The 27,860-nt window shown below is 41.8% G+C and overlaps 1 protein-coding gene across 4 annotated transcripts in view; it reads left to right on the top strand.

Moving 5' to 3' along the window:
- Nucleotides 1-595: 595 nt before the first annotated feature.
- The window catches only part of CSTPP1 (centriolar satellite-associated tubulin polyglutamylase complex regulator 1), a 93,650-nt gene continuing 66,385 nt past the window's right edge, over nt 596-27,860 (top strand). For all 4 annotated transcript variants that reach the window (XR_014317624.1, XM_082761821.1, XM_082761822.1 and 1 more), the window contains exons 1-3: nt 596-724; nt 9,767-9,869; nt 26,393-26,523. Coding sequence is in view for 3 of the 4 variants with exons in the window: in XM_082761821.1 (XP_082617947.1) it covers nt 679-724; nt 9,767-9,869; nt 26,393-26,523 (280 nt within the window). In the remaining variant the exon portion in view is untranslated. The remainder of the gene's footprint in view (nt 725-9,766; nt 9,870-26,392; nt 26,524-27,860) is intronic.

Here is a 27,860-nt window from a genome sequence, read left to right as displayed (position 1 = left end):
CTGCCAAAAAAACAGCCTGGGAGCCAAGCAGCAGTACTGACAGACTGATGTAACCGTAAGGGGCCTTCATGGTCACCCTGCTCAGGCCTGGCTCTCTGGAACAAGGTTGCTACATAACGCCTTTCAGTGACTTATTTCCATTTACCTTCAAATTTGGATCTTTCCCCCCACAGCCGTAGCCCAGAACCTCCAGCAGTCTTAGGCACCTTCTGGTTTCCAAATTGAACCAGAACGACTTCATATGCCTTCGCTCCTCGTGCCATTTTGGCTCTTCAGCCCTTCCTCTGAGGAGTCCCCAGGAGCTGAGGATGCCCGCAGCCCAGGCCATCACCCCCGGCCCCTTCCTCAGGGCATGGCCGCCATGTCAACCCCAGCCCCTTAGGGCAAGCCGTGCCGTCACATCGCCCTCCACAGCCCCGTCCCCTGAGGCGGCTCACGGCCTCCCAGCCTCTCCCTCAGCCCCAGGCCGGTGCCGAGCACCGGGCGGGTGCAGGGTGACCGCCGTGGCCCCGCTGCAGGCGGTGGGGCGAGGAGCCCCCGGCCGAGCGCTGCGGGGCCCGGAACGGTGGCAGCGGCGGGGCTCGTTCCCAGCCGGGGCCGGCGGAGGAGCAGCGCCGGGCCCTGAGCGTCGGGAGCCTTGGAAACGGGCGGAAACCGTCAGGGAGCGGCGGCGAGAGGATGCTGAGCCCCGAGCGGCTCTCGCTGCCGGGGCCCGAGTACCTGGGTGAGGAGCGGGGCGGCGCGGAGGGGCTGCCCGGTGCCTGCCCTCCCCGCCCGGGGCGAGCCCCTGAGGCGAGAGGAGGGGGCTCCGTGTCCGCCATCTCGGCTGCCTGGGGCTTGCGGGTGGGGAACGGGGCTCTTGCATCCCTCTGGGTGCCCCTCTTGGACCAGTGGGTGCCATCTCCCTGCAGGCTGGGTTGGGCTGAGGAGGGTGGGCTGCCACCGCCTGCCTGCATCCTTGGGCTGTGGGGGTGGCGCGGAGCAAGGTGCTGCTGCCCCTGCCCCCCTGTAGCCCATCCGAAATCCTCTGTGAGGACTTCTGGAAGTCCTCTGTTTGCCCTCTGTGAAAGCAACCCTATTTTAGGCTTGTTTTGCAATGTCAGAACGGGTGCTGCTCTTAGGTTGTGAGGTGGTTCGGGCTAGGGCCTGAGGTGGTTTGGGTGTTAGCCTTTCTTCTGGAATAAAGGTGGTGTTTCCTACTGATCTGTGTCCCGTAAAATGGGAATCTTTTCACTCATAAAGCAGCTGCTCCCTTACTGACTGCAAACTTTGAAGCTCTAGCAGTTTGTGTTGCTACTACTCAATGTTCAGTAAACTAAGGAACAAAGAGATTAGGTGTTAGTACGTCAAGAAAAGTAATTATGGTGGAAAAAAGTCAATATGACTTCATTTAATTGCTAAAGAGGAGATGAATTGCAAGTGGTAAGCATTTGGAACACATACAAATCAATATTTTAAAAGTGAAATTCTTCAGCCATCACTTTCTAGGCCCGAGATGCTATTTGGTAACAACTGTTAAGATATACATAACGTTCTGGAGCTTTCTTATACAAGAAAAGGTAAGAAACGTCATCTATTGGTTTGTGGTACATAGTCCACCATGATTTTGCCATCTCTGGTCAGTCAGAATGGGACAAGGCTAGAAAACATCGCTAGCTTCCAGTAAATGGAAATCCAGTCCTACAGGCGGGAGGCTACAGGAACTCAGTTTCTTTAGCCTAGCACTGGTGTCAATGAGTAGGGATCTGACCCGTCTTTCAGAGTGCATCATGGCAAGAAAGAGAGCTGAAGTGGTTAAGCAGAGGAGTGATGTAGGTCCTCTTGGAGTAGAATCTCATAATTTTGCTACTAGGCCATTACTGGGATGCTTTGTGCATCCCCCTACGTGACCACGGTGCTGTTCTGCGTTAAGGAAACTCAAGGCAGAAATCAGAGGTTTAGTTCTCAGGTCAGGATGATTCTCAGGAGATCCACTTTGGTGAAGTTCTTACTACTGATTTCAATGTTGGCGCTAGTTCAGGTATTTGAGAACAATATCACGGCGTGCCGTGTAAATACACCCTTCAGTTGTGTACTGCTCTATCACACCACGTCAGCATTTTCAACCTATTCATTAATAGAGGTGCTCATAACTTTTCCACAGAGTTGCTCTAGGCTGCAACTTGCAAAATTTCTTTCTTTTTAATGAGCCAACTTGGTTTTAGGTTCGTTTAATTGTTTTTAATGAAATCGGCGCTTAACTCTTACTCGTGTGAAACTTGTCAGTAAGGACTGAATCAGTCAAAACAATCTAGGAGGCAGACTAAAAAAATCTTAGAGAGTGAGGAGAAATAACCAGTTTTCTGTTTTACACCTGAAGCTGAGAAGTGAGACTTCTGAGAGGTATGTAACATTGCGTGGTACAAGCAGCATTATTAGCCTACTTAAAGTGAGCCTCCTTTTATCTCTGTTCTACTTGCTGATCTACCCTTCCCTTTTCATTTTGTAAAACCTAAATTTCTGTGACATTTGGGTTAGGTGAAGACACACAGGAGCATGCAGGTTGAGCAGTAGCTTGTATAAGAGCTTGTTCTGTTGCTCACATAGCGCATCCTTCTGTTTAAGTTACAATCTGTCCTCTATTAGAGAGAAAGCGTCTGCTACGCAGGGGTGTTTTCATTGGCCGTAAATGTCATCAAGAATAATTGTTTTGTCTTCGTGAGACTTTGTAACTTACCAAGCTGCTCACACACAAAAGAGAATGAATTTTGTCTTCACAGTGGGGAATTGATAAAAACTGTTTCTATAAGATGCTTTTTAGTTTTCTGCATTATTTGGCATTCTGAAATCACCGTTGGTTGGATTCGTCCTATTGTGTTCCTCAAAGTCTTGTTAATATTGTTGTCTGATGTGGGGTTGTAAGCAACTGTGATAAACAAGTTTCACATTCTGTAATTTCATTCTGAAATTGTGTTGCCCCAGGCTGCCACATGAGGTATTCTTTGAGTCTCCCAGATCAGGTGGCACTCTGTCTTTCCTGGCCTGGAATGGGTGAGCTACACCTAACCTCTTTTCCCTCCCTTCTCACAACTGAAAATAGGCAAACAAATAAAAATCAGTGGCCAAAATAACCTTGTGTTACTTGCTGTGTTCACTTTTACCTTAAATATGGAAAAAAAAATATTTTGTGTCCAATTTGGATGCTAAGAGTACTACACAGTTGAACATATTCTAAGGGGAAAAAAGCAGTTGTGAGTTAAAATATAAATAAACATGGAGAAGTGAATCAAGCATTCTCTTAAAATGAAAAATAAATGCAAAGCTTTGGTACAGCAGAGTTCCTGGAAAATACAGAACTCAGGCCATAGTGACTGCGAGACAGCAGGTAAAGAACAGAGGTGACTAGAATTGAGAGAATAGGAAAAGAAATGAGGTCTGCAAAGTTGGCACAAAGGCTACAGTGAAGAAGTTGTAACAAGCAGGATATTTTAAACAGCGTTTTCACTGAGTAAACAACATTTAGTGTTTGGGGATAGTGATGAAAATGTGTTTTACATTTGATGGATGAGACTAGAACTACAGTAGGCAAAATGAGGCCTATTTGAGACACTTTTCCATGCCTTCCTCATTATGGTTTAATAACTGGTGATTGCTTGGTTATTTATAGCAGGCAGTGGAGCACTTAGTGTATTGTTCTACTCATGCAGCTGTCTTCTGAAGCTTCAAATTGTATGTTTCCCCTCCTCCTCTGTTATAAAGAAAGTGCTGAAGATTATTGCAAATTTCTGAACTTTTATTTTCCCCTGGATTCTCCCGCTTTTCACTTGCCAGCTCCAGGATGTTGTTTCTTTTCTTCCTCTGCCAACATAAGACATGTAAGAACATAAATATTCTGTTAGGGAAATGCCTTCTTGGTAAAGCATGGGGCTACCGAGTGCCAGAAACAAGGTCCTGTTTCCTCATCTCTCTCTTAAGAGGGCTTGAGCTTAATGAGTTGAAAGAACATTCATGGCATTGGTGCTTTTACAAAACCAAGGGCAGCTTCCAGCAGAGAACTTCAGTTGTGCAGATACTTTGCACACAACCAGGATTTACTCTTTTTCTGAACAGTCTTGGACTTCCAAACTCAATTTTCCTGAGCACAATTTATTCACCAGCGTATTCAACATACAGATTATATTGGTATCCAGACATCTCAGCCCATGCTGAATCTCCTCTTCATCGAGGTATCTGACAAGCTTTTTCTGGCTGAAAAAGCTTGTGGTCTAAAAAGTGAAAACAATGCAATGCTTTTTTTTTTTTTCCCCCCTTCTTTTTCTTTCTTGCTCTGTTGTATGGATAGGAGATCTATAACGTGGAGTATGAATGACTTCCTCACTGATGCATTCAAGTTTGATTGTAAAAATGATACATTAGAATCTTCTAAGATACTAGCAGTTTCTCCAAAATCTAGGACTTTCTCCAACTTTGCAGTTTCATCCCCAAACCTGCTGCTGCACTTCAGGACTTCCACCTTAGCTTGAAGGGCATAAGGGAAATCTGAGACTGAGCTAGGGAGATTTCCAGAACTGGAGAGCATGTGAGTATGAAGAGGTAGGGAGCCACTGGGTTATTTAGTGTCCTTAGAACAAGCTGGAATGATGATTACTTCCACAGTGTTAATAATGTACTGCTTAAACTCAGATTTTTTTTTTTATTTTGTATTTTTTTAAATAGCTCAACAGTTTTGCAATGAAGAGGTGGTGATTCCCAGCAGCTGTACTGTGTCTTGCAGGAGGTGGTTGCTGGAGGGACTTGAGCAGTGAAGTCGGTCTGTGTGTGGTCTGAGGATGTGTGTGCAAACTGAAGGAGGGCAACGTCATGGTTTGCAATTAATATGCTGATTAATTGTTTGAGACAAATTTTCAGTTATGGTCAGGATTAACCTATAAACTGAAACATTTCTTTTTGTTGGTGGTGTTGTTGAAAGCAGTTTTGAAACTGTAAACGTACAAAATACAATGTGTCCTGTTGTCTTTTAGCGTGCTTTCCTGAATGGCGGTGTCTCCCATCCTAGTGTTTATTTCTGGTGCCACCAGGTCTCCTTGCACTTTGCCACACGTTCTGTCCTTTAACCCCATTTTTTTAGGGTTAATAGGAAATTTTACTGCCAAGCTGGAAGGAACCACAGCTGTACAGTGATTAAGCTTTTAGGTTGATTGTTTTGTTTACATACTTCTCTTGCTCAGTCCTTTCCTTGGGGATATCTGAAGAGATTAAGAATAGCATCCTGAAAGACCATTAATGCTGGAAAATCTTCCAGAATTTGTTATTTTGTTCTTGCAATTTGTATCCTTGCTAATTCCTTCTCACATCATTATAGTTCCTTGCATGAAGCTGGTTTGGTGTAGTCATAGATGTCTCTTTCCAAAAGTCAGTAATGCAGCAGGCTCCTTAGTTAAGCACCAATTTAGAATAAATTCAGAAAGTGTACTTAGCTGATACTTTGTACACTCTTAGAGATTTAGAAATGCAGAAAATATTTCAAGTGTGTTAAAGCTTATAATGCTTTTGAACTTCTGATAACTGAAATGAGTTACAAAGTTAATTGCATCGAAGAGTGTGTATTTTCAGCACTTTAGTTAAGGAGGAGGCAAATAATTAATAAAAATTGGTCTTATTATCCAGGAATTCTCACTCCCAATTTTTCAAAATATTCTGCTATGCTAGGAATGAACCAGCTAGGGGAAAAAAAATAATTAAAAAAATTTGATCATTTGGTTGGATTTACCTCTGCTCTAAGGCTCTGTTCTGCTGCTTCTTTTAACAGGATATACCTGGTGGCCTGTCCTGATGTGTGTTTCACTATCCTGTGTGAGTTTATTCTAATCATAGTCTTCCTTCAGTTTGTTTGGCACACTTTATTTTTCTGTTTGCAGCTTCTGCTGATCTTTTTATTGCATCTTCCGGCCACCCCATGTTTCCTAGTCCCTTTGTTTATGACATGCAGTAACACATTCTGGTAAGCATGCTGGTATATTTATCTTCAGTATTATTATTTTTCTCTATGCCATCTTAGAAAAAGCAAACTTACTGGAAATAAAAGCTAATTATTAATGTAGTGATAGAGAAATGCACCTAAGCTGTAACAGTAGGTAGCTAATATGCAGAAGCAGCACAGTTAACTCCATCGTGTTGCCAGTGTGTGCTGAAGTAGGTGTTACGCAACTCTTGTGAACAGTGCTACAGCGCACGTAAGGTCTTAATCCTCCTGGTTCCTGAGCACTACCAGTAATTAAAAAAAAATAAAAAAATACATAAATGCAGTATCATTACTTAAAGGTGACGTGTATTTCCTTCCTTCCTCCTGAATTTCTGGCTTTGAGAATTTCAAGACACATATTCTGTTTCATGTATTGGTATTATTTGCATTCATTTTTCCTTTTCCTTCAAGATTTTTTCAAGTATCAATGCTTGTACTTAGCATATTTTGTAATCAAGTCTACAGATTACCAGGACTGTTTGTTCTCATAAGCAGACTGAAAGAGGTCACTCACAGACTTAGGAAAGGACTGGTTTTAGTACATGATTTGGTACTGTTACAGCTAAAGGGAATTAGTTGGGGTCATGTAAACAGAGAATGTGGACTGACTGTGGATGTAATCCTTGTTTGCCTTTTTCTTGTAAGCTGGAGGAAACTTGTATGACCTGGTCTGGCCATGCTTGAGTTGAACAGCCACTATTCAACCCTGAACTTGGTTTTGAGCCAGAGTGCCTTAATTCCAAAATTAACTTTGAACCTTGAGCACGTGCGTGATGGTGGGGTGTGGGCATGTTTGGGGAAGAGCTCAGCAAATACAGGTTGCGTGATCCATTACCTAGGAAGGTTTTGTATGAGCAGGGAGAAGAGCTTTTGTTGGAATAAGCCATAAACAATAAATGATGAAGGTAATGTGCATGGAAGCTGCAGTATACAGGAGTCCTATCAGGAAGGAAATGAGCAGGGAGAGCAAGCTGTAATGGCATTGTTGAATGAGTATTTGGGCTTTACATTCTGATTTGGACTTGTTGCCTTATTGCAAAGTTAACTTCAAAAGTATGAGCACTGACTATACCAATACTCCATCTCCCCAGATTTTCAAAGAATCTAAAACGTTGTTAAAAGCTATGAATCATCATGTTTATTTTGCACAGGACCCCATGGATTTTTAACTCTCTGCTCGCATAAATAGATAATGTTGCGGTATGGTTCCCGTGTTTGTTATGGAAAGTACCATTTGTATAAATTATGGCACTCGTGTTTTGCTATAACCAGACTCCTGGCGTTTTATTTTGCCTCCCTGGCCTGCTAGAACCTGCCTGCAAATTAAGTTATATTCTATGCCTTTTTTTGTGTAGGATCGAGTTGGTCGGGCTATAAAACACTGCTCGTACCGTTCCATGAAACTAGGCAGCCAGAGAACAGGAAGCCAGAACTGGAATTTGGTTTGGCACCGTGAGCTGTGCTACCTGGAAAACAGCACAGTAGTCAAAGAGCCAAGGAGAGAGGCTTCTAAAGTAGATTGCAAGTGCTATTTTCTTTCAGCTTCTCTGCTCACTAATTTCTTCCCTCCCCTACTCCCCTACCTACCTTCTGGGAAATATGGAGAGAGGTTCTTTGCCAGGATCCGGAGACCATGCAGCAAAAAGCTTAACAGAAATATCCTTTGTCCAGGGACTGTATTCAGTAGTGACCCGTGCATATTTGTGTACACTTACGTGTGACAGAAATGGCTGAAATTCCATGCTGAAAGTTAATTTATTCTCCAGGAGCAGACTTAAAGGTCTTTGTTATAGAGGTCGGTCTTATTGTGTTGTGCAGCACTGTAGGACCGTGCCTGTTTATTCCCTTGGTCTTTTCGGGGAGAGGTTAATGACTCCAAGCAAGCCAAATAACAGAAATGTGTTTCGCTGATAGGGGCTCTTCAACAAAAGGTGCGTGTGCTTCCCCACGAGGTTTAGGAAATGGTTTTACAGTTGAGTGGGAACTCAGACATTGCTTGCAGACCAACGTGAGTGGAAGGCTGGCTGCTAGCAGGGCTTCCTGGCTTAACCTGGTACCACTGACAGCCCACGAGGGGCCTGGGAAGACAGTTTCTGGGTGTAAGATGGGCTGCATAATGAAGAGGGAGGAAGGATGGGCTGGAATAAAGTTACCCAGTTGCTGTTATCTTAAGACTGTGACTGAGCTGCACGACTCATTCCTCCCTCAGGGGACACAGGTGCGCAGAGCTATTTTTCTTTAATCACTCACATAAATTAAATTTATTCCTTTGCATTAAAATAATTAAATAAAGCTACGCCCTGTATCTTTTAGTGCCAGATAATATCTTTGAACCTTTGGCTCACCATTTTGCTATCAGCTGCAAGGTATTTTCCAGGGTGTGCTTAACCAATTTTGCCATTGTCCTGAAAAGTGTTCTAGGCAGAGAAATCCCCTGATAGCAATCAATGTTCATACATATTTTTAATCGCTGTATCCACTGGGAATAATCACTTCCGGGCCTCTCTTGAAGTCCACCTGCCCCACACTAAGATGAAAGGGATTTCCACGCTGTGTATCGAGTGGCACAGGCTTGACACTTACCAGGGTATTAAGCACAAATTAAAATGGTTTGAAGAATATTGATGTGGGTCTGAGGTTGGCCAGTTGCTGGTTGAGGGGATGATGCTGCCAAGTCTGGAATAGATTGGCAAGGAGCAAGAACAGCCTTTGCCTTTCCTATATCCCCTGAGGGTTTTCTCCTGCTCTTTTTAGGACACGACACTACTTGCAAAGGTGCAGTAGCATACGTGTTTAGGATGGAGGCGTGTGCTTTGGGAACAGGGCTTGTGCGCTTTCCAGGTTAGGAACGATTTTCCTGGGTTCGTTGTGACTTGTCTTCTGATTGTTGAACTTGTAGATTTGGAAAGTCTTCTGCTTGCTAGCTGGCGCATCACCCCAGCCTCGGCTCTTTGTTGCTCCGAGTTGGTTTCCAGCCAAAAACATCAAAGGCTCGCAGTGGCAAATCCACGCTGTTTCCTCCCTGGCAAGCGCTTGACTTGTACAGAGTCTGCCCCCTGTAGAAGCAGCAAAATGGTTTGTCTTGTACCAAACTACCTTAACTCAGAAGTGAGCGGGGTTCTGTGGTTGGGCTCTGGCAGATCTGCCTCTTCTGAAATCTCCTTGCGTTTGGTTAGGCAGTTAGTTGAGATTGACTGTTGAGCAATATAAATCTCTCTTGGCACTGAGACCTGTTCCCCACCTGCCACTCCAAGAACAGCCATTGATGCTTGCATGGAAGCAGATGTACTTTTAGTTGCACCTTTAGGAAAAAATCTTTACAGAACAACCTTAGAGCTACTTGGCTTCGTAAGCAGGGACGGGTGGGGAACATGTAAAGCTCTGCAACAACCCCATTGATACAGCATTGATGAGCTGTATGGGAAAGATGGTTGTGACTCGGAACAGAGATCAGGAGTAAGCATTTTCCAGCAAGGCAGACAACTCCATTGCATCTGCAACTTCCTTTGCTTGCAGAATCTCAGGGGACTTAAAAAAGGGTCCACACTGTTAATGACTACCTCTGTGTAGCCAGGAATGAAAGCAGGACTTAAGTGAGGAGTTCTACTATCCATATCTAGCAGAATTTAAGCTCTGCTTTCTAACTGAGGGAGCAAATGCTTATTGGTTTGTTTTTGTAAGGCACAGAGTGAGGCTAGTCTGGCTCTGGGCTTTGCAGGCCCACTTGTATTCTAATTTCTCTCTCTTACTGTCTTTTATTTGCAGCTCAAAGACATGTCCTCACGTACATGGAGGATGCAGTGAGCCAGCTGTTGGAGAACAGAGAAGATATTAGTCAGTATGGCATTGCCAGGTTCTTCACTGAATAGTAAGTACACGAGGACACTGCCAACACGGGCAGCCTGAGGGGGGCTTTTGGAAACAGGCAGGGTACATGGAGAATGGAGCTGGACACATGCTGATTATGTTGTGAATGCTGCATTTCACTAGGTTAGCCAAGGGCTGCCTGAGCATGTTTCAGAAACGTGCATGGGTTTCGTACAGTTTGGTACCTCTCCTGTTACAAACCTCCATGTGAAGCAGTCACTTTGGGGAAGAGAGTTTTTAAAAGCATATTAAAAAAACAAATTGTGCTTGGCTTAATCAGGGCTGTTGGCCAGTATCAAAAGCAGGGAGTGCTTCTGGTTTCAGCAGCACTTATTCTTTCTTTTTCTGAACATGAATTTGAACTGTTTTGTCTCCTTGTGTGATTGTTATCATGCTGAATGCTTTAATAGAATGTCTCTTGCTCCCTTATAATCTGTGTAAGTCCTTAAAAGGAACATAATAATTAGCACAGATAATCTCTTCCTACTAGTTTAGAAGGATTTAGGGGGGAGGGAAACTGCGTGCTAGTCTTCAACGTTATTGGTGTTGACTCAGCTGATCACTGTATGTTTTGCGAACTTATTGTCTTACACAATATTTCAAGGTCTCCAGGCAGCTTCATTAAAAATCTCTTGGTAATGGGTGTGCTTGCAGTTGGTATGTTTCAGTCTGTCCTTTGCCCATTTGAAAATCTGCTTGCTTGCTTCCTTTCCTGTTAACTTTTGCTGAGACAAATCAACGTGCAGAGCATTTCACAAAACTCTCTGTACTACGTCTGTGGAAGAGAATTTCAAAGCACAGGAGCAACTTTCTTTCTGAGCTGACCAGAGGTGTTTTTTTTTTACTGAAGCATCAATTTGACCTCCAAATGAGATCTAACTTGCTATTTCAGTTGTCTGGACTACTTACATTATATTTTCCTGCCCCATGCATATTTTAAACTTATAGATACCAGAGATTCTCACTGGTAAAGTAGTAATTAAAATAAACTATGCAGCAAGTCTGAGTGGAAATTTTCAAAGCAAGTTGTTTTGGAAACAGGGTGAGAAGCTGCTCGAGACCAGTGTGTTTTGTCCATGCTTGGCAGAGGAGGTAAGATATGGGCTATCTCATTTTTCTGTTTATAGAACAAGTCTTTTAGGTAGGTCGCATTGTAACAAGAAAATGTTTTTTTGGTAGTTCCTTATCTCTCTTGTTCTCAACAAAGTACTTCCAGATTTCACTTGGAGTGAATTGTCCCTGTTACAAAATCTGGAAGTCCCATGTACGACTTCCAGAATAAAGGCATTTACACAGAACAATCAAGAAGAATCAAACAGCTGAACAAGGCTGTTATGTTTTACTATTAACCTTTCCCTGTAGTGCACTTCCATGTTCTGAGCAAGTTGCAGTGGTAGCAGTCATTGGTATGTGAGAGTTATGGAGAGTTAATCACTGAGAGCAGGTACTGGGGACAAACGAAGTTACAATCTCTGCACACGATGTGATTGGGAATGATGATACTCCATCAGATACAGGTGACTTTCCACAGAAAGTAATACCAAGATTAATCATCTGAACAAATAGTAAACAAGAGCTTGAAGATAAAGAGCACAACTATAATGACCTCCACCCTCAGCAGGATTTGTTTACCAAGACTGAAAACAAGGTGGCTCTGAAATACCTAGTCGAAATTGTCATTCAGGCATCTGTCCAGATTGGGTTTGGTTTGCACCTGCTTTCAAGCTGACACCTCAGGGCCTTTTCCAAACTTCTGCACATACATACTTCAAAAATTAAATGGTGGTCAAAGAGGTCTACCACACTCTTTAAAAACTGCTGATGTTGCTTCTCTGCAGTATTTCTTCATCGTGACCTGATAACCACCACCTTTACACTTCCTAGCCCTCTTCCACCGCTGAAAGCATAAATAGTAATTCCAGATCATTGCAACAAACAAACAGAACTGTCAGCACGGAGCACAACCCTCTGATTGACGTAAGTGCTGGAGCTCATGTTTTTCCTGTTTATTTTCAAAGATATGGCTTTCTACAATGGCTTTGTGTTCACACTGAGTTTTCCATGGAGCTTCTGATTTTTTGAAAGACAGAAGAAGATGGCTTTTTTTTTTTTTTTTTTCTGTGAGTAATTTAGAGTAATTTCTTTTTTTTTTTTTCTGTCTTTTTTTTTTTTTTATGTGGTATAGCTGGAATTTAACGGATGACATTGTGTCCCTGTACCAAAGCACAAACAGCCTTTGTGATTTGGAGAGCTGTGAAACTCTTAGCATGTGGAATGTGTGAATCTTTCTTATGTGGAGAAAAAATAATCAGAACTATGGAGACAGACAGAATAGGCAGTTTCCCAGGGGTAAGTGGTGTGTCCTTGCTGCCCAGTGGAATTCTATTCACCCATCCGTCAGTGTTTGTTCAGGCTATGCTTGATCTTGATTTTTATTTTTTGATCTTAATACCTTAGAACTCTAAGATAACTCGTGAGATTCCTAAGGTTTGTTTGTACTGTTCTAGTGTTTTGCTTGTTCCAGGTTATTCTACGGGAGAGGATTGGCATGTCTGTATTTTGAAGTACGCTGTAGGGATTTAAGATAAAGGAGCTTGTTTTTAGGTGTCCAATCCTTCACGTTAGTAAGGACAGCACAGTGTTCGCTTAGCATCACAGGCTAAAAGCCCAGAATTTAGGAAGCTAGGAGGTAGGCCCAAGCAAGTAATTTTTTTCAAGTTTGTATTACAGAAGTAATACAACTTCTGTAACTTTGCAGAAATAATGAAGTTAGTGTGTCAAGGATGTGAAGTTAGTGTGTTAGATATTCTCCAAACTCTTTTCAGAGGGCACACTGTTCAACATAGTGGTGTTGCATGGACAACCCCTCCTCACTGGATTCACCACTGAAGAGCAGTTGTGGCCTTTCCATCACACATTACCGTGGGTCACTTCAAGTCTTTGTACCAGTTACAACAGCTTATAATTATTAAGAAAATACTCGGTTTTGGGGTTTAGCTTATTTGAGTGAAATTTCAGAGTTGAAAACTAGGTGGTCATAGAGCTCTGTATGGATCAAGCTGTAAGTGTTTTGCAGGCAAGGAGTTGTTCTTAGCTCCGGAAATGAGGCTGGTTATGTATTCCACTGCTATTCACTGCCTAGCACTGATTGCTGATTGCAGAGGGCTGACCCTCATCTCCGCAGCTCCCCTTCCAGAATATTTTTAGTCTTTAAGGATATTTTTTTTTCACCCACTTTATTCAATTGTTCATTTGTCCCAATTATGTGGACATCTGCTTTTAATCTTGGGAGTTCCTTGAGGCTTTTCTCACCTGACTCGCTCCTGGCTCTTAGAGGAACAGGGCTCAATCACTCTTCTGTGAATTAATCCACATCTTTTTGCTAAAGAGTAAAATTATTCCTCTCTCAGGACTAGTCTAAATTTTATAGATCTGCTGAAATGCTACTGGTATTTGCTCGTTACAAACCCAAGAAGTCTCTGCTCTGCTTTTGAATCTCCATGAAATACAGACTCTTGAAAACCCTCCGTGTAATTATGGACTAATGCTGCTTTACTTCTTCCAGCCTATCTTCTGTGCCAACATATCTTAAAGGGACACGTTCCTCCTATACATTATTTATTATCCTGTTTTCTTGATTGTTCTTGTACTCAAGAAAAGCAGGGCCCCCGTGCTAGTGGATTTGATCACTCAGAGGGAATGTGCATCATGCCCCACTTCAAGCTTTCTGGGATCTTAAGGGGAAGCTGTGTGTTTATTTCCCTTCAGCTAGAAGAAGCAGCACAAACTTTTCTTTACCAAAAGGCTTCCTTTTAGTCCTTTTTTTTTTTTTTTTCTGTGCTGACAGTGTGCTTGAAACTTTTCCAGTTTGCAGGTAGATGACCTGCTCTGTTCAAGACTCCTTGGAAAGGCATTTTTTTTGTTCTTCTTCCAGAACACTTGTTGTTTTCCTTTGTTTATGGTGCAATGTCTTTGGGTCTACCTGCCAGCTGGAGCACGACTGAGAAAGGCATCTTGCTGTTGTTTTGCAGATGCCTCATCGCCTCTATTTGGCTCTGCAAACTGATGTCCAAGATTCCCTGTTTATGTAAAAGGATGTTTCAGCTGGGTTTAACTTGAAGCGTCCCTGCTGGATCTTGTGCACATTCATGTGCTCTCTGATGACTGCTTTGATAATATCTATCTGAGAAGCTGTGTGTGATGTGTGTGTTTGCTGTGAGGGGGGGCTGGATGCTGCATTTAGGTCAGTTGTGTGGTTGGCATGGAGTTTTTTTTTCAAAATCCCAGGTCTCCGCTATGTAGAGCACTTTTACACTAAGGGACACTTATCTAGTTCAGAATAACAGGACTGCCAGTGCTATATAGCTTGAGACCATGGGACAGGAAGATGTTATCGTGGTGAGAAATAATATAGTAATGAAGGTCCCTCATTTTCTCCTGCTCTCTGGATTGGCTAGAACAATTTGGTGAACTTATTCCTTAGGGACAGCTGTGATACTGCTTTTTTGACCTCCTCTGGCAATAGCAGTGACACCAGCTTCGTTATCAGAAAAAAGCTTTCAGCTTGTTCAGTCCTGTACATCTACCTTTCTTTAGCTAAATAAAAGTGTAGAGGAAACAATGTCCTCCTGTTTAAAATGGTCTCAGTACCCTTGGGGGAATGGAAGAGGCAGAGGGGAAGGGCCAGGAATGGGACAGATGGGATGCCTGTGAGAAATAAGCCACTCACTGAAGGCAGCACTGAATGACAACTGGAAATAAGCTGAATTATCTACTTATAAACAGGAGAGATTCTTAGAGCTAACTCAGAGCCATATGTTTTGGTTTTTTTTTTCAGCCCTCTGTGTGCGTAGGCCTTATCGTCGTCATCTCGCTGTCATCTGCACTGTATCTTTCCCCTTTTCACAGTAACTTGTTCTATCTTGCTTGCAAGGATAGTGTAAGCTCTTCAAGACAGGAATTATATTGTACTGCATGTATTTTACAGCATGCAGCACTGTATGACATTGTCTCCATGCTTTGTACGGTTGTAGTATAAACAGCAAAAACAGTAGTGAGAAGGTCCTTAGGGCTTTGACAGGTTGTACTGGATTCCCTTTTTGAGAGATGGAGTCTAGCAGGGTGTCGTCATTAGAACTTGTTGGCAAGACTGTTTGGGGCGGGTGTGTGTTTGTTTGTTGGTGGGGAAGGTTATTTTTTTGTGTTGTTTTTTTTCCTCCCCCTCATTCTGTGTTTTTTGGTTTTGAGAAACTCAGCATCTGGCAGGTAAAAATTCTTTCAGGTTCTTACAGCAAATGTTGATAAGCTCTCTCACTATTTTTGCAATAGCTCATGAGATTGTATTTCCTGCGTTCCTTAAATGCTCTCAGGACTTCTGCAATTCTTTTGCTCTGGAGACAAAACTACAAAATTATCATGCTCAGTGTGAGCCTGCAGTGAGCTGTGTGATAGGTGTGAAGCTGCTGCTGTCAGCGACCCAGCTGTGAAGCAGCCCTTTGGGCTGAAAATCTCAGCTGGGGGGATGTGCGTGATGGCTCCTGACAGGCTCTTGCTTGGGATTCCTTGGTCCCTAGGGCACTACATAAGAGTGCTGCCTGTCTCTCCTTCACTTTTCAGTTATCAGTGGAGAGAGAATGAATATATGCATTCTGAGAGACAGCACTCGTGCCAAGCACTCTGAGGAACAGATTTTGCAGCTCATGTGAATGAGTTACTATGAGCAAGACGTTCTCAGTGTCCGTTTCCGGAGAGCAGATAGATTTGCAGGACTGAATTTGGCGATAAATTTTCCTGGGGAACCTATAATAGTTGCATATTTCTACACTCACAGATGTGTGGTGAACGGACACAAAGCCTTTCTGTTAAAGTCCATTTGTTGCCTCTACAGAGCAGACTTGTTAGAACGGGAAGTCTGTCTCTTCATTATAATCAAAGTTTCTCCAAGCCATAGCAGAAAAAGGATTTCAGTACCACCTGCCTACAGAGTAAGGGCATATGTTTTGTATGAGAGCTATGGAAGATATGGGAGGGTAGATAACTCAGATCATTTGTCATTTAAAATTACACAAATTTTGTCCAGTGCCTGTAGATTGCCTGTAGCTTGATGTTTCCAGTAAAGAACTGCTTGACAGCAGGAACAGTACTCGTATCTTCATCTGACAGGCAGGTTCTGTGAAGTCCCAGTTTTCCCAGAGTTGTTTCTTTGCAACAAACATTGCAACAAGTCCTAGCCTGACAAGTATGCTGATTGGGATGGCTGCTGTTGAGTAAACAGCTGGAAAAAATGCATATATTAATGGGAATAACACACCGATTCCCACTGAAGCTTGTACCAGTTGCCAATATATTCAAAAATATAACTTTTTTTTTCCCACATAGTTGAGAATCTTAAAAGTGAGGAGACGCTTGGATGAATCCAAACCCTTGCAAAGAAAGAGGGGGGGAAATATCATAAAGAGGATGTTTGGTAAGCAGGACAAACAGATGAAGTTTGCAGTCAGAAGAGCAACATAGCATTGAACATAGAAGGCAACGTTTATGTTTGATGCTGCGTATGATAATACATTCCACTCAGGAAACTTATAATACTGTTTTGATGACAGCAGAATCTAGAAAACGTGCCATAACATAGGAACGTTAGCACTTGATATCAGCGCAGTGGCAGCACAGGGTAGTTCTCTACAGGTAAGCCTCCCCTTCTAAATAGCCGAGCTGCACTCTGCTCTTGCTGTCTGAAGGGGAGCAATTGCATCTTTCATATGCAGTGTGGTCAGATTGTGATGCTTCCAGGAGGCATTCACTGTGTATCAGTGCAGTCTTTGCTTCTTTACTATTGCTTTACATCGTGGAAACTACATGTTGCAGCACATGTGGTCTGACTGCCTGATAGAAGACCTTTATATAGCTGGGTGTATCTGTATGCCTTCTTATAACCTTGAATGCTGAAAGGCAACACGTTTGCCATAGAGCTGAGATGCCTTCAATGATCATTAAACCTAATTGCATATAAGCAGTGTTGATAGCTAATGAGCCTGAAAAACAGACATCTGAAATTTTCCAAAAGGTGAACTCCAGAAACCTGGCAAATGGTGTAAGTGGTAGGATGATGTGTATCTGAGTTAGCTATGTTTATGCTGTTTCTCTGGGCTAGGTTTGAATGTATTTTCCTCTGTCTAGCTTTAGGTAATAATTCTGCTTATGCTTCCAAATTTTTATTAGTTTTTGGTGTAGTTGTTAATGTTACTAATGCAAATTTGGACACACATGCATGATCCCAGCTGGAAGTTAATATCAGGCTGTTGTTAAGATACGTTGAATGTATAAATTTATTCTTGGAACAGTTTGAATAATTTAGGGAGTAATTGAAAAGGATGAGATCCTGCAATATGCTGAAAACTGATCACTCTCATGTGGATTAGAAGGTACCAGAAGTAATTTTAACTTGATCTATTTGGTTTGTGATACAGTTTTCCTACTCCCTGGTCCACCCCTGCTGTCTGCATTTGGCAGTGCAACAAAATAGATGTGTAAGTCATTGCAGTTCCTAAGAACATCTTTAGGGAAACTCCTGTACATGAGTTCTTTGGGGTCATTTCGCCATAACTTATTTCATCAGTTGGGTATTTTATAGATGATCGTTGTGTTACTTTTGGGACGCTACAGGGTCTTTTGTTTCATTTTATTTTCTCCAACTGTCTACTGTTTTGTGTTTTTTTTTTTGTTTGTTTGTTTGTTTGTTTTTTATATCTGTGGTATTTGACGCTTACTTCCTTCTCCCTGTTCTTGCATTTCTGATCACATATTTCTGCTCTGCTTTAGTCTGAATTCTTGCAGAAGTGAGAGGGCCCTCGAGTCAGAATCGTATATTGTCTGTCTTCCACCGAGGGAAGCTCTGGAGCAGAGCTTTCTGTAATGCAAAGTAAACACTCAATGCTGAGATCACTTTGAAAAACATCTTTCTCCATCATTCTGGAAAATGGCTTATTTGTGCTTGCTGAGTCACTCTGGGTTGGAATATATTGGAAAAAGAGGCAAATAGTGACTTATCCACAACAGATGTAGTGGGTCTATTTACAGTCTTTTGCTTACAATCTGCAATGTGTATATAAAAGAGTAATCTCTTGTCATGCTTGGTCACTTGCCGTAAGGATTGGATTTCCTGCAGCTTCTGTAAATGTTTTGAAGAGAACTGTTTTAGTAATGTGTAATTGGCACTGGGGATTCAGTAGAAATGCAGGAGAAAATAGGAGCTCTGGAAAAGCATAATAATGGAGGAAGCTTAGTACCCATGGGTAACTTCATTTTACTATACTCTTTTTTCTTTTTAGGAATTTACATGTCATAGTCTCTTCCTTTTCTGTAAGGAAATTTTTTGGAACACACTAGTTCCTCCAAAACAGTTTTTGATGTCTCAAACTGTAAGAAAACCACTGTTGCATACATGATGGCTTCAGTATTAACTATACCTTTCCCTGTATTACAACCTCATTTGGTTTTGTTCTAGTTTTAATGAAGCATTTTGGCATGAATCTAGACTATGTGCAAATGGGAGATCAATTTCAGAAGAATGTTTGGCTTCCATCCATTTAAACTTACAAGACTTTGTATTAAAGTAGAATAAAGTAATGTAAGTTTGAGGAATGTTTTATCTGTCCTGGAAAGATCTTTAAGAAAAGATGGAACAGAATTTAGGCATTTATTGTCTTGGGGATATTGGAAGAAGTTTTGTGTTTGTTCTTAGGCTGTAAAATGTTGTGGTGTTAGAGGAAAATTTGAGGAGCATTTCCAATTGTCTTGCTAAGAACATGGCCAACAAATGTAAAATTTCTCATAAACTGGTTATACCAAGCTGTAAAAATCAGCAAATGCCTACAGCATGGGATGCAACAAGATCCTATTATAGGATTCTGTATCCTTTACAAGGTAAAATCCCTTAAATGTCTCTGCATTCCCAAGAATAGCAGACAGCTGAAAGCCTTATAGTTCTTCTAGTTAGTTTCCTTTTCTCTCCTTTTTAAAAATAGTAAACCTGAGATTTTGTGCTGTTGTGTAGTGTTGAAACCATACAGATTCCAGAACGTTAGCCTCAGAGACTTGCAGTAATCTCATGTCTGACAAAATGAATCCCATTGCATTTCATCAAATAAATTGGACAAACAGTAGCTCGTCAATGCTACAGCCAAGCAGTGGGCATAAAGTGGTTTAGCTCAGCAATCTCTAAATGCAGACCTAACATTAACGTAAAATGATGAAGCTTCATCTCTGCTGAGGAATTCTGGCAGTGTTCATTCGTTGCCGTGATGGAAATCCTGGAAGCTGCTCAGTCTCTGATGTGCTGTGGTTCTTGCCAGTGCGACTGAATCAGGTGAGGGAATACTGGTTGTTGGTTTTGTTCCTTCTAAATTTCTCCATTCTGACCAAGACTGAAAAAAGCAAATATTGGAGCTGCACGCATGGCAGAACCATGCAGCATTGAATCTCCTTTTAAAACAGTCGTGAGGTTTTGTTTCAGTGGTTTGTGGATCATCACCATCATAATGCGATTGTACTGATATCTTTTAAACTAATTAAAAGTCTGATTTATTATAACAGAGCTGTCTTGAACTGTCTGGCAATATGACCTACAGGAGACTGTGCAGAGTGGAGCAAGCAGGCCCTCACCTTTCTGAGAAGCCAGTTTGCCTTTACTTTGATCTCAATGGTACGAGATGGGTTCAGTCATTCAGCGATTCTCAAATTCACACTCCTCTTTCAGTGGACATTGACTTTTTGGTATCAAGTTCCATCTCCAGCCACTGTCAATTCCGTAGCAACTTCCAGACTTGTTAGGCTGGAAGTAATCCGACTGCTACCTTGTGATGCTTGCATTTTTAATGGTTTCTTTTCCTTGTGCCATTCTCTCACCCTTGCCCCCAGTTCCCTTAACGGTTGCTGTAGCATCTCAGAGACCGTGAATCAATTCCGCAGTGTGACAGGTAGAGCAACAATATATCCGCGTAAATAAAGGAAGGCAAAGAATGGAGTTCATGGTGTTAGCAATGCTTATTGAAGGCTTGAATCTCCCATGCCATCTGCATAGCGAAGGTTATTGAGCAGTTCAATACAGAGGCCTCTTCTTCCCAAGAAATGTCTACCTAGACGAGTTTGAACAAATACTAACCACATTAGCTGGAGAGTTAGCACCTTCCTTGGTGTAGTTATAATTCTGCATTTTACTTATTTAATTATTTAATGTTGAGGTACAAGGAGGGCAAGGGTTTTTGAGGGAAGCTGAGTAGCAACTTCGTGATCTCCTTAAAACCTGTTCTAACAGCATTCATGCAGCCGTCTCTGCAGTGGGCAACACGCTGTGTTTTTGTATTCTGCCCTAAAAACTAAACCTCCATTTATACCAGCAAGACCTTTCTAGGCTCACTGAAGCACCATGTGGTCTGAAATTACCTGATCAGACTGAAAAAGCAACTCGTGGTGATTGATGCTTATCTCTGAAGGCTTCCTTACTTTTTCCTTAAGCACCTTGGAGGGCTTCTGCACGGCTATTTACAGCCTGCCATTGTACGCCCTTCCCATCTTCCCAAATACTAGATTTCCCAGCTCATAACTCTAAGCAGCGGCTTTATTTCAAAGCAGAAAGGGGCCTCAATATGTGGCCTATTATATCCATATCAGCTTGCCTTACTCTTTTCAAGCAGCTATTGTGTTTTAATAGGGCCCTGCCTGGCAGGGGGAGTCCTTAATTCCTGCTCTGTAAGAATGGCCAGCTTGAGTTACAGCAAACTGCAGGATGCTGCTCTGATCAAAAGGCCTCTGTTTTAAGAGATTCCCCTCCCAGCCCCCATTTGCTGCTTTTGTTTTTAAATCCTGGGCTAATAATTCAACACAGTAAGGTCATTTTAGCTTTTGATTTGAAAGCTTCAAGGTCTTAAATTACTGACCTAGCACAGGAAAAATCAAGGGAGGGGACTCTAAAAAGATAAAGGGATTCCAGGTAATAAAAAGCAAGCACAGCAACTCTTTTTATCCTTTCCTTCTCCAGAATCTGTAGACTGGTCTCAGAGGGTTTGATTTGATACAAAGCAACATAAGAAGGCCTGTTTGCTGCCTATCTGAGCTGTGTCACAGGTGCTGTGCTTCATTTCCTTTCAGACGGTACTGGGGATAATCTCTGTACCACCTGTACTAATGCTGCCATGAATACAGAGATCCCTGAGCCTACACCAGAAAGCCTGAAAACAAATCTCTAACATTTGTGTCACTCCTTTCTCTCTTTCCGCTCCTCTCAGCTGAAATAAACTTGAGTGGGTGAGACAGAATGGATTGCAAAAAAAAAACAACCCACAAAGTCTGTTTGCAGTGTTACATCACCCAGTCGCACCAAAATGTTAAGTGTTAATGATTTCCTATCTGCCCAGTTGTTAAAAAAGGATTTTTTTCCTTAAAGTCAGCCATCAGGAATAACTGTCGGCATCTGTTTCACCTTAATACCATTAACACATTTCAAAGGAAGTGCCTAAAAAGCACTGTTAATTTCATTAGAGGAAGATGTTGATTTCTTTTAGGTTAACTTCATTGTCCTGAATCTTAGTATCTCTGGAATTTCACAAAGCACTTGGTACAACAGCTTTGCGTTGAGGAATGCTGATATTTCTCTGCTACCTTCCAAGAGTGATAGCTAAAGAAATAATCCAATGATTGGTCTGCATCTTGCACGTAGCCTAGTAAACTTAAATAGGTAAGGAACAGCAATCTTACATTAAACTATGCTCATTCAGTAGTACTTTATTCATCGTAGCAGTATATCTGGGATTTTTTTCTCAGTGATGCCCGTTATTTTAAATGTTTCCCCTCTCTGGGCTCTTTCCAGGCAAGGTAAACCTGACTTTGCTATTTTGGAGCAAAACCTTGGGTAAGTGTGATTGGTCGCTTCGCGATGCTTTGTGCATGGATGAGTTATTTAACAACAGAAATTGCCTGAGCTTTAAGGCCTTTTGAATTCCAGTATTTTCTATTGCTAGAGCTAGTTCTTTGTTACCCATTGTACCGTAGTTTCTAATCCTAATACTCCTGATTATCCCTACTTACTGTGCTTTGGTTCACACCATGAAGCAGACTTGGAGCTCGTGACCTGGGTTCCTTTCAGATGAACTAAACTGAAAGATGTGTTCCAACTGCAAATGAGCATGCGGTCCAGGAGACCAAACCAGAGCCAGTCCAAAGTGTGTTTCAAGAAAAATGAACCCTGAAATACCCACAGCATTGACATCAAGTCCTCTGCAGAAGCAGCATAAGCCAGCAAAGTGAGCTTTTCCTCCTTCATCATGCTCTTGGTGGAAAATGAAAGCAGTATGGTGTAAGCTAAGGAATAACGGTCCCTGTTCCTTGCTTTAGTAGAGAAGGGGGCCTGAGAACTCATTCAGTAACCAAAGGTGGCACCTGCTAGGGGGACAGCGGGGCGCTGGCAAACTTCTGTCCTTTGCAGGGCACGGGGCTCTCTCTGCATTGTGCATGTTTGGCTTTGCCCGAGTTCAGCAGGCAGAGGCTAACTACTGCAGTGGGTTTCAATTGGGATGTTACCATAGCATCCTGGGACTTTTACAATCTATTTAGAAGTCCAAAGGTTTGAAAAGAGTGCTTGAAAGTTTCTGAACTCTGGCAAGTTGCCGAAATGTAATTACACAAAAGACAAAGCCTTACTGAAAGCAGCTCTGTTTGGAGAAGCAGCACCTGAGTGCGAGGGTTCCCAGCACAGCCGTTTCTGAGAGCTGGGGTTGTTTTATCAGTCTCTTCCCAAAACTTTTTTCTTCTTCTCCCATGCACGTGCCATCCCCCAAGCATGGACTGGGTGTGCTGCAAGATGCAGCTTTCTCAGCAGAGGCATCGGAAGAGATTTGATTCCTTGGGTTGGCTGCTCTAGGGCACATGATGGAAAAGAGTGAAAAAGGAAGACCTTTAGGTCCCTGCTGCAAAACCTTCTTCAAATTTTCAAAGTTTCCCATTGAGCAAGAACCTTGCTTTAAACCTGTCTCATCTTTCCCCAGAATATTCTCTTAAGTGAATGAGAAGCTTAGCACAGTACCTTGTTGTGTAACAATTCTTGTGTGAAATATGAGTGTCTGCAGTAAACTGGTGTTAATATTCAACTCACTGCCTGGTCTCATTTTTTATTTCAGACAAACATAATCGTGTCATTAATAACTTCTGGTAGTGTTCTTATTTGTCTACACTGTTTACTGGTAAGGTAGAGGGCCAAGACAGCCATTAGTTCTGCAGTTGAAGACTTTGAAACTTTCTAAGCTTCCTTCTAGGAGGATTCTCTGCAAATGGCCACGCTGAATGCCTGAAAGCGGGGAAAGGAGGAGGTAACCAGATAAGTGAGGAGTTATTTTCCCAGCTTGTATTTCTAGGTTCACAAGCCCGCTTTCAAATGAATGAGGACAAACTAACAGCTTGTAAAGATAGCCTAGTTTGTAGGTCTTTCTCCTGCACAATGTGCTGCTGAGCTATGGCCACCTGACTTTGCTGAGGGTATGAATTGTTCCATGAGAGGAGGACAGATAGAGGAAAAGACTGAGCAATCCTAAGGGAGGAACCTCAGCAGCTGTTAAACTTGCTGAAAATCTTTGAGCTAAGTTTGTTGCCTTGCAGTTGATATCTTGCTTACTTAAACCATTCCTCTGGGAGGGCAGCTTCTTTTATTCCTGTGTTCAAAAGAAACTGGAAAAGACATCTGTTCAAGTGTATATTAGAATCAAAGGTAATGTGTTGGTCACACTGCAGACATGCAGTTGAAATAACTGCAGTAGGTTTTGGTAGTCACCATTCCTTTTGCTTTCAGCAGAGTTTACCTGCAGGCCATTGCTACTTGCCACATGAATGATAACTTCATCTCTGGGTGATCCTTATGGAAAAGGTGCCAGAGTTAGATTTATACTGCCCCTCTACCCACTATAAAATAAATACTCTAAGTATTATAAAATATGTTTAAAATATGTTTAAAATTCCTGTCCCTGGTAGCGGTGTTGACCCTGCCTGAGACCAGACCTGTTGATCTCAGTGGGCTGCTTGCTGGATAGCTCCACCGTGGGCTGCAGGAGGTGGTGCTCTCCTTTGAGCTGAGCACTTGCAAACTATAAAAAAAGAATGTATAAAGTAATTACTGAAATGCAGCATCTTAACGGAGATAACACTAACTCCTGTGGTTGCAGACTTGAGCTTTTGGGGCAAAATCCTCTCATTGTATAGTTAAATGAAATGTTATTGCAAGAAATGAGGAACGAAAGAAGCAATGGACCTCTTCTCTCAACTAGCTGACGGCACTTGGCTGTCAGTACACGCAGGTGTGCTGTGTTCCAACATATCCACCCACTCTTATAGCCGAGTAAGCAACAACAAACGATATCATTCCCTTCTGCCTGCTAGCTTTAGAGCCATCCCGTGCTGAAAATCCAAGTGCCTTGAGTTTTCTCTTATTAGGACTAAGGAGTAATATAGCAGAGCTGTCTGCTGTGAGCTAATAGTATGTTAGCTTCATGTCTGGAACTTTCCCTTATAGATGTGCCAGGATTTGCTTCCAGCTGGTGTAGGTACTGTAGTTATTCTGAGCAATATAACTTGGGTACATTTAGATAAATCATCGTGCAGCTAACCTCCCCCTATTTCTTTCTCAGATTTAAACTTTTGAGTATTCTTTCTCGTTCCCTCAGGGGTCTGTACAACCGTACTCTTGCCTTCATCTTTTTTTCCTCTTCCTATATATCTCCCTTACGTGTCATCTTTCTGAAAGCTGCCTTCTTCAATTACACCAAGCTGCTTCTTTTTCATTTGTACCCTTCTTTTTTTTCCATCAGGCTGTCAAATCATCAACAAAACAATGCAAATAAGAAATCAAAAAAGTCTTATAGGTTGTGGTTTGGGATGAGATGATCTGAAATGCCATTTCCAGCTTTGTCACAGTTGCTTTGTGGGATTTAAAGCAAGTTTCTTTCCCTTCCTCTGTACTTCTTCCCTCTAAATAATGAGCTATAACACTTTGTAGTGAATATTCTTCACTTACAGTGATAGTCATGGGAGCCCTTTCCTCTAATTTTGGGATATTTTGATCAGACACAGGTTCTACTTATTTACTTAAATCTTTTGCTACGATGCCTGTGCTTTTCACTGGCTTGCACAGCACAGGTACATGAGTGAGGCTTCATAAATGTGAAATAATCAATTTGTTCATGATATTTACAGAAAAAAAAAGTGTTCCTGATTTCCAGGATTCAAGGATGAGTGTTTTTTAATCATAATGTGGTTGTACTTATTTTATGTGAGTTGCATTCCCTTCAGAATAGGAGGGCTACAACCACTCCACCCTCCCATCCCCCTAAACTGATAATATGGCTTTAATTTTTGCTATCTCTGGTATAATTCTCTCTGAAATGTGAGGCCCTTTTCTATGCTAGGCAGCATAAAAAGGTGATTGAAACTAGTTATATGTAAGATGATTTTAAAATTGCAAACTGAATGGGCTCCCACTGACCACTGGATTTTTTCTGTTGCGGAGATGCTACCTACGGAGAGGTTCTGCTGTGATGAAAGATAAGCTTGTATCTTTTCATTAATTCTCCACTGTGCAGGCAAGTTAAGCTGCTGTCCCATGTGAATGTTTTTAATGATCTCTCTGGAGTGTTTGAAAGCTTTTGTCCCACTTGCATGATTCAGAGAGAAATGCGCAAAATCCATCTTTGAGGCAACCCTGTCATTGTACCTTTGGTATATAATGTTTGTATTTGCATTTCTATTGTTCTTACATGCTGAGCTCCACCATACCCAAAGGAGAGCTTCTTACACTTCAGAGAAACCTTTTTAAGACAAATGTTTGCCATAAGAAGTTAGCCTGAAGTGCTTACAAGTCAAATATGAGAAATTTGTACTAAAATCCAAGACTTTGAATATCAAATTGACTCTCCATCGTAATGACCAGCTACTATTTTCAAAATGCACTGGTGCAAAGAGCTATTTAGGGAGGTGCCAGTCTAGTTTTCATGACAACTAAAGCAGATTTTATACATTCAGTACAGTCATGTCTCAGTCAAGTAACCTAGAAATAAAATCTTGAGACTTCTGTTGAAGAAGTTTTTTGTTGTTATTTTGTGGCTTCGGGGAAAACTGGTGAGAATAGCAGTGAAATTCAAATGGTGCTAAAAGAAAAGGCATCTTCTGGTCAGACAAACAACAGTAACTCTTAGCCACTCATTTTCCAGTGGATTGGTCTCAAGAATTTAAGTGGCTCTTGGACACCCCTTGCTGGGATTCTTTAGAATGAATTTTACTTTGACAAACCCTTAATTCCTATAATTAAGTTTCAATGTGTGGTTTTTGCAAATAGTCTTCTCTCTAGAGAACAGATGGATATAAGCTTTAGAGATTTGGTTTCACAAAATATAACTGCCAGTGGTTTTTTGCTACTGTTCCAGCTGGCCCCAGAACATTCACATTGGTTCAGCTTTCTAACGTTTTGTTGTTTTTACTTTATCTCCACAGTTTTAACAGTGTGCGTCAAGGAACACACATTTTGTTCCGTGAGTTCAGCTTTGTCCAAGCTACCCCTCATAACAGAGCATCTTTTCTTCGGACCTTCTGGAGATGTTTCCGAACGGTGGGGAAGAACGGAGGCAAGTATTCCAGCATCTGCTGATATCTTGTTATATTGACATCAAAATTGTTAGCTAGGCTATTAGTGCAATACAAATACTGACACTGCACACTGGCTGAATGTTCTAATGCTGTAAAAAGGGAAACATCATCACAGTACCCTGTGGAATATGTGAAAATTAGTATAGGGGCACCTTGTTGCCTGTGCTCCTTCCATTACAGAACAGCGTGTTGAGCAACAACAGACCAGAGGGAGGACATTTGTGGGACTATGCACGGGGATGCAAAGAAAAAAAAAGTGCTGGGCATCAGTGGATGGGAGTGGGATAGCAGTTGTGGAGATATGCTTCCTACTCTGTATTCAGACTGAGAGCACTAAATGCCCAGTGCTTTGACCATGAGCTCTGCAGGAGGTAGGAGTTACAGTGGTGTTGGGCTGTAGGGTGGTGAACACGGGCACCTAAGCTGTGCCTGAGCTAGTCCTGGAACATCTCCTAGATCACATTACAGGACCCTGATGAGTATGGAACAGGGACCACTGACAGCTGTGTGACCTCTTCCCCAACCCCACCCACAAGGAAAAAGATTCAATGCCAAAATAACCATTCAGCACTGTACTATCTTGTCTAGCTATTCTTATGCTGTACACTGTAGATTAGGTATTGGAGAACTGGCCAGAGTTCAAAATAAACTCATGTAACTACATGCAACTAAAATTAAGTTTTGGTTTGGTTTTTAGTTCAAAATTTTAAGCAAACATACTAAATGTTGTTGTACAAATATGAATTTTAGTGGTGTTTGTTTTTTTTTGTTTGTTTGTCTGTTTTGTTTTTTGCTTTTTGGTTTCTTTTTGACTATGAGCCTCAGTTGTTTCAAGCTATTCAGCCTCACTTCTTGTAGCAGGGAAGACTAGAACCATCTTTGTACATACAGATAAATACTCAACTTCTAGCTAAGCTTTGCAAGGTTTCTGATTATGATGAACAGTTTCCAAGAGTATAAATAAGGAGATGTCTTTTGACATATCTGTTTTAGATCCTTTGAAATTTGACAATTGTAGTTAACATGACAAAATCTGTAATTAGCTACTGAGGTGACTAGGTATGCTGTCTGTAACACCTTCTTGCTAGTCATAGTTCTGTTATGTTCTAAATCATTTATTTTGGTTTAAGGATAACACCTTTAAGATACCAGGTAAATTGTATGGTACTAATCTAATGAGTATGCCATGAAGACATCTATGATGTAAGGTCAGGTCTTGGTCAGGAAAGATAGAGTACAGATTCCTGGAACAGGTTTCTGTAGTAGAGTTGAGAGATGACAGTGAAGAAGTCATCCACCAGAACTGCAGCTTGTC

Source organism: Aythya marila (genome assembly GCF_965140915.1).
Source record: "Aythya marila genome assembly, chromosome: 5".
NCBI classification, from domain to species: Eukaryota; Metazoa; Chordata; class Aves; order Anseriformes; family Anatidae; genus Aythya; species Aythya marila.
The sequence above is the reverse complement of the archived record's forward strand: the minus strand, read 5'-3'. Positions and strand labels throughout refer to the sequence as shown.